Raw genomic sequence first — 13,273 nt, 5'->3', positions numbered from 1 at the left:
ACTGCTGTGTTTACAAGCACTGATGATATAAATACCATTTATAGGTCTTGGGTCTAGTTATTGTTAGTCCTTCTTTGAAAGGCTGTAAATCAGTTTGGGAGTGATCGCAAATTCCAATCTTTTTGAATTTTGGTGGTGGGGGCCATGATTTTGTTTATATTTGGAACATGGTTTGTGCCTTTAAGTTTAATATGGTGCAAAGCATAACATGATGACTCCTTCTCCTACCTAAATCGGTCTGGTGAGTCGTCTCTATCCTTCTTCCTAAACCTGCTGATGGTATCGTCAATGGTGCTGCCGATTTTGTCGCTGATCTCTCCCAACTTCTCGCTGAAGGGGAACTGCCCTTTATTCCTTTCCCAGTCATCATCCCACTTTCCCCGGCTATCGCTGGAGTCATACCTGTCCCCCGCTGTAGTGAAAGAAATCAAAGCAACAGGATTAGGAGATAGAAGCAAGAGGCAGAGGACAGGGATTTGATCATAAGCCAAATATTTTTGTTAAATGAATTGAGGGTGGTTTATATTACTTGCTCAACTGAGGACTTACAGTAACTTCTGTATCCCATGCTGTCAGAGGATACTCCAATGTATTTGTCTTTGGTCTTCTTTGCCTTTTTCCTTTCTTCCCTCAGCCTGTCATCATCTTGGACAAACTCCACCATCTCCTTCACCTTCTGACGCACATTCACGCCTTGGTCCTTCCCATTCTCATCTACAAAGAAACAAAAATTGAGATAATATACTTAATCAGTGATATTTGGTGCACACACACAGAGTAAATATGAACATCTCCATACAGGGAAAGCTGAGTGTTCTTGCTTGTAAACAGAACCTTAAATACACACATGGTTTAGAAGGATGAAAGCAGCTTTAGGGGAGAGAGTGTGTGTGTGTGTGTGTGTGCGTGTGTGTTTTAAGGGTTTGTGGAATAAGCAGTGCTTAGGGCCTTCATCCACTCATTACAGCTCACACTGAAGCTTTTGTTAATACACATTCTGCCTAGAGAGAGCCTCACCTCATCAAAGCAGAACTTGAACATGAAAGTGATGAGGGATTGTGAGTGTTTTGTTTGACAAGCTTGTGCATACACTACTCCTCCAAAATGCAGAAGAAAAAATGTTATAAATGAGTGAAAAGATAGAGGGAAAACATCAGAATGACAGCTTACCTACGAAGTGGTAGCTTTCTAACGATCTCAGGTCATAGAGATGTTCTCTGGCACTGGTGACAACCCTCTCTGATCCGTTCCTGATTAGATGGGCCAGCAGTAGCAGGGACTACGAGTCAAACAAACAATAATTATAGCACAAGGTGATTAAACTTTGATGCCTATCTTGAATCTTGAGGGTTTTATGATCGTTTTTGCAAACCAACTGCTCTTGTTTGTTAACTATTAACCAAATATAATTTCAATTACAACTTCCGTCTTGACTTAATATTCATTTCTCTTTTTTTTTTTAAAGCTTGTTGTTGATACCTGATTTTTGCCTCTAAGGGATGAGCAAAAATTTTTGGTTGAAGTTTTGTTGAAGTTAACAGATGGCAAATTTTTTTAAATGGTCACAAACTGTACGTAGTACTGAGGCCTTCAAGCCTTATGTCGTAATTGCATGCGTGTTTGTGGGATGTTGCAACAGTGCTGTGGCACACCTTGTAGACTCTCCTCCAGTTCTTCTTGTTGTCCCTCAGCATGCGGGCCCACAACATGTTCATCACCTCTGGAAACTGCTCATACATGAAGGTGGCTCTGATCACAGACACAGTCAGAGAAGAAAGGGAATGAGGGGGACACATTGCTTTTGGCGACAAAGGTTTTGATTTACAGTGCATGACCATGTCCTTTAATAAATTCATTATAACCAAACAACCCTTTGAACTCTGCAGCTCCAGGAACTAAACTTAGGAAATGGGTACAACTGGTTTCTGCATCTCAAGAAGGCAAGGATTAGCTAAATTAGGTCAATACAATATTAAAAAGTGACAGCTTGGTATAACTCATTTCTGTATGCAACGAGACAACAACAGTAAAATTGGAGAAGGTTGAAGTTATTGTTTTGCTCTCAGGAATTTTACAGTTATGTGGCTGTGATGTTTGAATTAATATAGGAAAGGAGAAGTGCAGAGGTGAAAAGAGAGACTGAAAGCAGGGCAGGACTGTTTCAAAAGTACCAAAATCTCCTTTTCTGTTTTAGTATGTAACCACAATGAAACAATTACACAGTTAAGTTTCAATCAGTTTTGTTTCGTCCACTCTCTCTAGTTGGCTACATAATCATTGTTTAAATGTCAATCACAACAACAACAGAAAACTTTCTCTCCCTTGTTGTAATAGTGATACTACAACCAGTGCTTGCAGCAGTTTGAATTAATTGTGTACACATGTAGAGGTTGAGAGACTTGTGTTCAGCACTGCCAACTCCTTCTCCAATAGTTACTGGCAGAAAAGTAATATGTTGGACACCTTAGGACTTTTGTGGGCAGGGACGATGGCCACAGAACCAAAACTTAAAATGGGTTCCTATGGTTGAAATGGACATTCATTTCCTAAGCTCCAAAAAATGTTCTTGGAAAAGTTCCTGAGGTCAAAAGGGGCTTTAAGATAATCTTTCTGCAGTTCGAATTTTATTTACAAATAACCTTGGTGCTTTTCAGTAGGACATGTTGTACAACACTGTGTGTTCTTACCTTGAAATTTCACTCATCAGTTGTCCTGATGGTCCCCAGGGGTCGTCATTGGTGGCCTCTCTGACTTTAGACTCCACCTCTGAGTAGTTCATCACCACGTTGGTTCTATACGGTAGGGTAAAAAAAAAAAAAATTCAAACATCACCTCCCATACTCTATGTCACATTTGGCTCTTCAGTTCAAAATATATCGCCTCCATTTTAACCACCAACATGGACGATAATAGATAAAGATACTCTCATTACAGCCACACCCATGTTCTTTAGCCTATAAAAAGGACAATAATACAATAGGTAGTGCTTGTGTGAGAGCGCTGCATCTAACTGATAGTAAAAACCAAAAACATGGGCCTAAACAAGCAAATGCAAAACTGCATCCAATATAAACACACAAATGAAGCCTAAAATGGCACTGAGTGAAACATAGCTGTGCTCATTGTGGGTGAACTCTTGCCTGCTGACATTCTAAGAAGCTTGATAGAAAAGAAAAAAAAGGAACTCAAACAGGAAGAAACAGTATAGATGGCAGCTCTCTAATGATCTCAGGTTAATATAGAGTTGGTTTTCTATATCATTAGGCTTATCTATCTCATAAGTGATTATGGTAAAGAACAGAATAAACAGCTACACATGCACAATGTGTTCAACAAGGTTGGAAGGTTTGGTAGCTTGTGAGAATATTCAGAATCATGATGATTATACATAAACTAAGGAAAACCAAGCATTCGCCTATATCTATTCAATCAGACTACAAAAACCTACTGCTGCTTCTGGTAGGCTTGCAATATGTCCTCATATACAATGGAATAATCCTGACTAAAAAGGTTTGATAAAAAAAAGTTTGAGTTATTGAATAACTATTCAGCAATGAACATATAAATTGGTTATCCAGCTGATTTCTAAAATGTATTGCTCCCTGAAGAACAGTGTATCCACCACACATGCTCTGCTAAGTGTACATGTGTCGCCATTTTTTGTGGTCAGTGGCACTGGTGCATTTTCATTTTGGTGACTGTTAGTTCAGTATCTAACTGCCACACTAGACTACAGAAGTATTATCTATAACCAAACATGCATCTTATTTCAGATAATTAAATGAGCTACTATCGGAGCTTCAACCCAAACACGGTGAGGCAAAACATTTGAACCCTGGTCCTCCTCATCCCTTACTTACTACTGCCACATCAGCAATGAAATGTACAGGGCCTGGAGAGCAGCATTGATTTGATGGTAGACTAAGCAGAGATACACCCTTTCTGTGGTTCTGGAGTCAGGCTGTATTACTACTCAAAGCTGTGGGATATGGTAACCACTCTGACATCATACTGTTTTTTGTAAAAAAAAAAAAAAAAAAAAAAAAAAAAAAATCAAGTCTATGCCAACAACCAAAAAAAAGTCAAATCTGTTTATAATCAACCCCTGAGTTGGACCATATGTTACAATAACTTTGTGTGCTAAGTTACCAGACAGACGTCAACCCTTCTCTTGTATCAAACTGAATTTCAAACTAGGTCCAGTCCAGCTTCATCTGTGTTTATCAACATGTCTTAGGATCAGGGTTCATTAAGATTAATTTAGGTTTCCAACTATTTTCTGTGCTTTGTTACTAACTGGATATATCTTGGGTCTCTCCAGATATGTTTAGGTATACTGCAAAATGCTTCATGTTTGCATGAATTACGATGAATAACAAGAGGTTACGATGCAACATCTTATCTCTTCTCAGTGGTGGGCCTTGTCCTAGATATCAGCCAGATAAAACGGAAGTTGTGTTACTCTTTCACAGTGACACACTATCACACACGATTTCCGTTTGACTGCTGTGGTGCTGTATCTGCCAAAAAATCCCTATGTAGTTAAACATGAACCCAATTGTATTTGATTCTTAATATATCTTATGATTTTGTTCAAAGACATTTTTAAAACAGGATAAAACATTTGCTTGCATGCCATGCCTCAGCAAAAACTTCACAGCGTAACCATACAACAGGAAATTATGCCACACAGTCAGTGTTACAGACAGCTTGTTAACACTTAAATGATAATTTATGTAGGTGTATGCAAAATTGTGACCTTTTATGAATCTCTTAAAGCACAGGCTCTTTCATGGGCCAAAATTTCTACAGAAATAGGAAGAAAATTCACGGGGAAACTCCCATTTCCTTCAATATTAGAAACTCACACCCTTCATTCTTTCTTTCTGTTGGTCTGTCCACCTCTCTGTCTCTCTCTGGTTAAAGCAACCCATGATCCAAGGGGTCAAACTCCAGGGAGACAAGTGCATTCAGTAGCAACGCCTTCTTGGACAAACCTAAGAACATGCTATTGTCTGGGTCTACAAAATTTGCCAACAAACCTTTGAAGGGAAGAAAACTTGTGCAATAGCCTACCACAAACCTACCATACAGGACAGCATGCTCACTTTTAGTCAGCAGCTAGAAGTAAACCAGAGTCCAAGGCAAAACAAAACACACACAATCCCCAAGGTGTTGCCCAAGTTCAGTGCTCGCATTACAACTGGTAAATTTAAGCTACCAAACTACTGCTGCTGGCCAGGCAGCCTTGAACTGACACTGGAATCAAAACAATGCAAATGCTTGAGTTCACAGGCACCGAGGCCTCGCAGTATACTTTTATTACCTACTTTTTGTCAGATTATTTACATATAGCCTACCTGTTGCCTGACTAGTTTTATCTTAGGTTCAATGAAAACCAGGTGTTGGAAAGGTAAACAGTAGCAGATGTGTCGTAGTTCACCTTAAATAATTACTTACAGTTTAGCTGTTGGGCATAAACCAACAAGTTTCACAACACCGTTGTATCGATAGCATCTGATAACAAGTGCCGATATAGCTCTGTTGTTTATCCCGTTGTGTTTTATATCACAGTCAAATGATAGCTCTACAGGTCAAACAAGATGTCTACAGATTATTGTGTAATTATTGTATACTGCAGCTTGGATTTGCATGTTCATTGTTGCGGCAACGGTCTTTTGAAGAAGTCGCTACAACGTATTTTTCTCCTAATCTATTATAAGGTTTAGACATTTGCTCACACTGGAATCTAGTTTATGTTGTCTGACTAGTTCCACTTGACAAGCAGTCTAATGAAGGTCTAAAACAATTGTGTTGTGGCCGCAGGTAGTAACCCAACCATGTGTAAAGTTTAACCCCGACTTACAGTGTAGCTACAGTTAGGTGCCACTTAGCTACAAGTGGCATAACAATCATATCGAAGAGTAACGTATTTCCATAAGTGATGAAGTTTTCCTAAAATATTTTTCATACAGTGGTGGCCGTGTAACGACTGTTCGTTAACGTGGAACGTTAAAACATTCCCTGCTAATTATTCAGCCCTGGAGCTGTCAAACTTGCTTAGCTGGCTAGCCTAGTCTGCTAGCTGCCTAGCCAGGAGGCTAAGTAATTAGCTTGTTAGCTTAGTGAGTTAGCCTATACTGTCGGAGGAAACGTACAAACAACACGCTTAATTATCTCACAACAGTACAAGTGTTATATCACATCAAAACATGAAAGACATGGCGAAATAAAAGCCACAAAGAAAGGGCACTCGTAGTAAGAAGAAATAGTATTTGTCAAAGTCAGCTACCTAACTCGCTAGTAGCATACAGGCTAGCTAACTTGTTAAAAGTGACGTGACGTCAAAGTTTTGGGTACGTGTCTCTTTCAAACAGGTGAACTCAACACACAAATAACACGAAATAGACGTAATATAGCTGGGCGATACTCACGCTTTGTCAACCAACTCCCTAACCTTCCACATGTTCAGCATCTTGGCTCTGTGAAAAAAGGGCTTTTCTGCCTCGGCAAAACCCTTTTACTCCAGACGAACACCGAAACCAAACGTTCAACTGTGGAAAGTAAACTCTTCACCTCTCTTTCAAGACAGGAGGCGCAAACGCACCACCAGGCAGACAGGAAAGGTTAGGTTACTACGGGAAATGTCCCTGTAACGTCATCAGAATTGCGTAAAGCAGCATTGGAGATGTAGTTTCTAATAAGTGTTGAAGTGCTGCCAATGATAGGCTGAGTACATTACCTTTTTATAGGTATAGGGAAACTCACAGTTGCTGTCAACTTGTTACACAATCATAACTAATTGAGGGGAAATAAAAACAATAGAGAAAACCACCTGCAAGAGGAGTATTAAGATTGAATTGCTCACCATTTTTCTGAGGATCCACTGGAATCCCATAGGGCCCCTGGACGTCGGCCAGATTAGACAACATGTAAATTATTATGATTTTTTAAAAAGTCTACCAGTAAGGCCTAGAGGTAAAATGTGGTTTAGTGTAGCTCTTTACCAGTCAAAACATAGGTATTGTGGTTTATTTGTATGTTGATGATGCATAAAGTGACCATTTATCCAGCAGTTGAGTCAAGTCAGTTTTATTTGTATTGAACCTTTCATACACAATGGCATTTTAAAGTGCTTAACATTAGCATGAAAGCAATGCATCAACATCATAAAATCGTTTTAAGGCAAAGTCTAAAAAACATAGAAATACAGCAACCAAAAACGAACACCAAATCAAGCACACATACACACACACACACACACACACACACACACACACACACACACACACACACACATTTACACAAACAAACAAACAAACAAACAACAAAAAAAAAAAACATTAAAAAGCTGAAAAACAGTTGTCCAGTCATTTTCTTACTTGATAAGAAATTGTCTAGACATAAACCTGAGAAAACAGAAAGGTTTTAAGTTTTCATTTAAATGTGGAAACAGTAGTGACTGATTTCAAGTCATCTGGTAGTTTGTTCCAAAGAGAGCTAGGGCACATCTATAACAATTTATTCACATGTGTATATTTGATTATTTGATATAGGCTCTATGTGTGTTGATTTTCAGTACATGTTGGGATTTCACTCACACACCGTTTCTCGCTCTCCATTGTAAAACTAAACCCTCACATTTTTGTCCAAATGTGCTTCAGCCTGCCCAAAACTGTAGCCTACATGATAGTGAGCAGGTCACCACCCTGTGTGCTCTAGGTCCTTCCTCATCTGGCATTCAGGCATGCTACAATGACCCAGTGATGTTGTGTGACAGGCCAGGCAGGGCACTGGCTGTTTGTGTCAATCCAGATCAATCACTCCCTCTTCTGGATGGACAACGTCATCAACGCTCAGAAAGGTCACAAGCTAGGCCTGATGTGGTGAGCAGGTAGGTCAGCATGGCGAGTGAACACCCTTGACTGACTGTCATCTTAAATATAGACATGATGGGCTTCTAGGAGTAATCTTATGAAGATAAATTGGTATTCAGTGATTAATTTATGTAAAGGAAGAATGAAATTACTTGCAGTAGTTGTTTTGTCTGCCTTGAAATATACTTCTGATTCTCATGTGACTGAGTGTATACAGAAAAGTATTAAGACTTTTTTGTTGTATTGATTGATATTGCGATGGGCAAGATAAGCCCTCAGACGCCCTACATCTGACAGGGTCTCTATTCTCTAATGATACGTGTAAATACGGCCCACGGCTTACACTTCTATTGGAGAGCAGGAAGAAACAACACAATAGCCAAAATACAACCCATTTGAGAAAAAAACAACAAGAAACAGCACTTAACGGCCCAGAATGCACTGCACCCAAGGGAGCAACCTCAATTACTGTTACACGTCCGAAGAGGAGAACTCTGGGAGAAGTGATTGCTGAGATGGAAATGGCTGTGTGTGTGTGTGTATGTGTGTGTGTGTTTGTGCATGTCTGAGTATGTTTGTGTGTGAGGAAGGATAGAAAGGCACTCAGTAAAAAAGATCTTTCAGAAACACTTTGCCTCGGTGACGTTGACGCGAGCTGTTGATTGACATGCACTTCTCGACAGAAACTAGAGCTATCAACCTATCTGCCACGCATTAAGAATGGCATGGTCCTCGGGGAGGGGCCTAAGTGGTAAATGATGTTGCTCAAGACACTCTCTGTCAACAGTGTGTGTGTGTGTGTGTATTTGTGAGTGAGTGCTGAGGATGGCAAAGTATTCAATCAAAGACTTGATTGAAAAACCCCTGTGTCCTTAAAGATCAGAATTCTGTATACTGATATATAGGATGCATGTGTGTGTATCCAGGGATGTGTGTGTGTGTTTTGTTCTAAATACAGTATAGTGCTACGCAGTCTAGGGAAAAAACTTAGGCTTAATTATAGAAATCTGCTCTCAAACAGTGTGCTTAGTGTCAAGGCAGACACTAAGAAGTGTTGTAGACCCATAATTTCCGTCTGGATATTTCATAATTTACAACCACATTCCATTCATCATCTCGCTTTTCTGTTGACCATCAATTCGCTCTACTTTAGAGTTTCAGTAGATGGAAAACTAAGGCACATGATGTAATTGTTAGACAAGCAGCACTAGGGGGCACTCTGACTTTTCTGGTACTAGAGAGTATTGCACATGGGTGAGTGTGCTTGGTTTGTGTGCACATGTGAGCGTGTGTGTCAGTCAGTGCTACCGCTGGGGGTCGAGGCTGTGTGTTTACATGGCTGAAGTTCCCATGACAAATGTGGTCGGAACATCATCTTGACTTGGGAATGTGCACCAAAAAAAAAAGAAAAGAAAAGAAAAGAAAAAGAAAAGCCGCTTCTACAACTCCGCTATTATTCTTTCTCTTCAAACATGTGCTTTCAATCTCTTGAAACACTCTGTGCCTTTTTTTTTCCCTCGCAGTTTTACAATGCCATTAGAAAACAATGTTCTTTGTTTTGTACATTAGCTATGAATTAACGATCCCGCCCATCTTTGTGCCCACAGAAGAGGTTCTGATCTGCAGAGTCACTCACTGGGGCCCAGCTTTCCTCCTGTCAGAGCAAGGGTTCTTTCACTGCTGTTATATTTCAGGCTGTTATTGTTGGCCCTCTTGCAGCCCCGGTAAGATCTTTAGTCCTTTTCCCAAGCGATATAACCCCCACACACATCACACAGTATCTGACCCCTGTCTCCATGACACATGACAGGTCCACTGTGGAGCGTGCGTGTGTGGGCATGAGAGCAAGGACTGATGTGTGCGCTTTTAATGTGTGTGTACTTTCATGTAAATGTGTAATAAATATGTGTGCACTGCACAGATATATGTAAGATTGCACGGAGCATATCTGGCATGGTATGTAAGTACTGAATATACTAAAACAATGAGTCCACTTGTCACATGTTCAAAGTCGCATAGACAACCCGATGTGATCTCAAACCACACACACAGATGTTCCTAATGGGACTAAAGTAGCATTCACATTCCTGTGGATAACCAGTCTGTTTATTTTTCTCTCTAAACTGGACTGGATTGCCACTTTCCCTGGTGAGAAAAAGGATGTAGGATGATAAAAAAAAATGAGAGGAGGCTGATGAGAGAGGCTCCCACCACAGTTTAGACCTCCAAAGCCAACTGTCAGTACAGCTAAACCAGCAAACCTCAGCAGCGGTGATTTAAGGGTGACAGTAATTCAGAGTATAATGGAAGTTGATGCCAGTGTGCAATTCTTGGCAAGTTAAAACTGCTGTTGTCTTATTCCCCTACATAAGGAAATGAGCTTGGTGTAATTGCAAAGACTTATGTTTATATGTCAGGGTGTTACAGTAAATCCTGTTGCTTTGTACATGGGCGAGAAAGCATACACACACAAACACACACACACAGACACACACACACACACACACACACACGGGAACCCACACAGGTATGCTCAAGTCCTGAGAGCATCTGCTCCTTTACAACTAGATTGAATTAGCAATTACAGAGAGTAAAAACCAGAACAAAACATCTGGAGCTGTAAGCAGCAGAGGTTATAAATCTGGGAGAGAGAGGAGGGGGGTATGAAAATGAGCCAAAGTGAGATTCTCAAGGACAGTGTCTCTGATTGGCCCATTAACATGCCAGAGGTGTCAAAAAGGACCCGAGGCAATCGGAGAAATGGGACAGAGCAGAGGGCTTTAGAGGGCATATAGAACACCAGTGAATGGAGGTACTTTAGAGTGTACAGAGGAGAGTACAGGAGAGGGCCGGTGAGATACTCCACGGGAGAAATGCAGTATTAGTAAAGATAATATAGCTGAATAGATACACGGATGTTGTTTGTGTCTTGAACCTCCTCACAGGAAATCACCCCGATAAGCAGAGAGAAAGCTGTGGAAAAGCTGAGGGGAAGTTGTGAAAAAAAGAAAAAACTATGGGGGTTTTTTTGGAAAAAAAGACCTGGAACTGTGTGGGTGCAAAAATGAAGGTTCACTGACGGAGCCTGAAGATCACCACTTTGCCAAACCATAATTATGCATGTTTGGACACAGAAAATACCTCAAGTAAACGTGATGCTGGGTGTTCGTAAATGTATTTTAACGATTATATCCAGTTTGGTTTTAAGTCCATATAAATGTGAGGTTGGAAAGCCACAGTGCCATTACCACATCTGTTTTTGCTATTATTGGCACAATAAATTACGTAGGCAATTTGTTTGCGCTGTTGTTAGAGTAATAGAATCAAATTATCCCATGTTAGGGAAATGATTATGTACGAAGCGGAACCCATCAGGGATTCACATGGCAATCAGTGAAGTAAGACAGAGCTGAAATGTTGGCGCTCTGCAAATCCACTGCTCCAGGTCCACTACGTCATTTAAAAGACCTCCTCAACCTTGGATAGGAGATGATTTGTACCTGGTTCACACAGAAGTAGACTGTTTCACCCACTCATCTGGCAATGTTAAAAGTGCTAAGTCAATGCAGAGCCGCACAAGATCAGTGCAACATCAATCCGGTGGTGCTGTATGAAAAAGCATGCAGCGAGCTAGGAGGACAATCATAATTGAAAGAGCCTGACACAAGAGAAATGAGAAGTGTTTGGAATGAAGGACAATATCAAATGAGTCTTATCAATTAAAAGCCAGGGAACAGTGTTTACATTTCCACTCCAAGGCCAGACACTGGGTAGATGTTTCAAATAGGTCAAGGTTGAAGTGAAAACAAAAGTTGGTCGATTAGCAGTCGAGGTGCAACATTCCTAATTTGTATGCTAATCTGGCAGATCATCATCGTGTAGGCACTGCCTGCGATTCTACATCTGCACAAACTCATTTAATTATCCAAACACAATTCACAAAAGTCACTGGAAACAAACCAAACCAAAATAAAATAATTTGCATATATTTAAAAGAGCAGATAAAGTCCCTCGGGGTTGGTTAATATTTCAGAGGCATAATAATAATATGCTAAATCATTCACATTTTATCCTGCACCAAAACAAAGTGGCTTTGTCGATGTAATTAGGGTGTTTTAGAGTTGAATCACCCTGGCAAATGACCATGTTTTTCTCTCTGGGAGACCAGTGTGTGAATGTATCTAAACCTCTCTCCCTCTCCCCTTATGTGTGTGTGTGTGTGTGTGTGTGTGTTTGTGTATGTGCTTGTGTTGTATTGTCACCGTTCCTCCATGTGCGCGCAGTCTTAGAAAAGGATTGATTAAAGAGAGAGTGTCTGTCTCAGAGCAGTTAATGAGGTTTAGTCCCATGAGCTGCGAGGTTTGGGTGTGTGTGAGTGCACACACACGTGTGTTTGTGTGTGTGCATGTAGACCTAGTGGAAGACATTGTTAATTGGCTAAGACTTACTTTCAGCAGGGGGATAGTCAAGGGCACAGTGCCTCCACATTTGTGGAGTGCCATTTGTAGAACACGGTGTATGTTCACTTTCTATATTAAATATTATTTTGAGGGAATGATGAGTCAGTAGCAAGCTGACAGAAAGAATTATGATTGTAATTAAACTTGTCATTTTGTATGTTTGTATGTAATTTCAATGTTTAGATAAAACATGGAAATGTTCCTTCATGTTTGAACGATAATGATATAAATGAGAAAAATGCATATTGAAAACTGAATGGAAAAAAAAGATATTTCACTTCTCTGTGTTTTACCTGAGAGAAGCCGAGGGTGTGAATGAAACTCATTCATTTTAATCTCTGGGGACAAGAAGAAGAAGAATGGAAAAATAAGAAGAAGGAGAAGAAGAAGAAGAAGAAAAGAGGGACAAGAAGCAGAAGATGAAGAGGAGGAGGAGAAAGATAGAAAGAAAAAGAAATACAAAATGACAGAGAGGACAGGAGAAAGAGGAAATGAGGCAGAGGGGGGGAAAGAGAGATATTCCACAAAGGCCATAGAAGATGGATACAATCTCACCTGCTCTGGTCTCCACACAGACCTGTCCGTCTACATGTATATACAGACCTGTATGTTCTTTTGCAGTGCAACACACAGCTCATCTCAAACAGCAGGAAGCATTGACGCTTTCATGTGGAGCACAGCCCAAAGTAGAGCAAGATCACAATGTGTGTGTGTGTGTGTGTGTGTGTGTGTGTGTGTACGTGCGTGCGTGCATGCATGCGTGTGTGAAACCCAGGCTTTTCCCCCCTTGGGACCTGCACAAACACGCTTCCCATCTTTCCTTTGAGTTTCACATTCAAAGGTTCCACTCGTTCAGCTGTCAATCATTCTCTCAGCCAATCAAGGCCCTTCATTCTCAGTCTGTTTATAGATCAAGGCTGGTTTAAGCGTATGTAT

At 40.4% G+C, this 13,273-nt stretch overlaps 1 protein-coding gene across 1 annotated transcript in view; it reads right to left on the bottom strand.

Annotated features, from left to right (window-relative positions):
• The window catches only part of clint1a (clathrin interactor 1a), a 13,340-nt gene extending 6,667 nt beyond the window's left edge, over window positions 1-6,673 (bottom strand). The window contains exons 1-6 of the mRNA XM_044364551.1: window positions 6,435-6,673; window positions 2,688-2,792; window positions 1,653-1,749; window positions 1,171-1,279; window positions 550-714; window positions 229-412 (exon numbers count right to left, since the gene is read on the bottom strand). Coding sequence (XP_044220486.1) covers window positions 229-412; window positions 550-714; window positions 1,171-1,279; window positions 1,653-1,749; window positions 2,688-2,792; window positions 6,435-6,475 — 701 coding nt within the window. The 5' untranslated portion in view covers window positions 6,476-6,673. The remainder of the gene's footprint in view (window positions 1-228; window positions 413-549; window positions 715-1,170; window positions 1,280-1,652; window positions 1,750-2,687; window positions 2,793-6,434) is intronic.
• Window positions 6,674-13,273: the final 6,600 nt, after the last annotated feature.

The sequence above is a fragment of the Thunnus albacares genome, chromosome 10 (genome assembly GCF_914725855.1).
Source record: "Thunnus albacares chromosome 10, fThuAlb1.1, whole genome shotgun sequence".
NCBI lineage: Eukaryota > Metazoa > Chordata > Actinopteri > Scombriformes > Scombridae > Thunnus > Thunnus albacares.
Note: the sequence above shows the minus strand (reverse complement) of the source record. Positions and strands in the feature narration are given on the sequence as shown.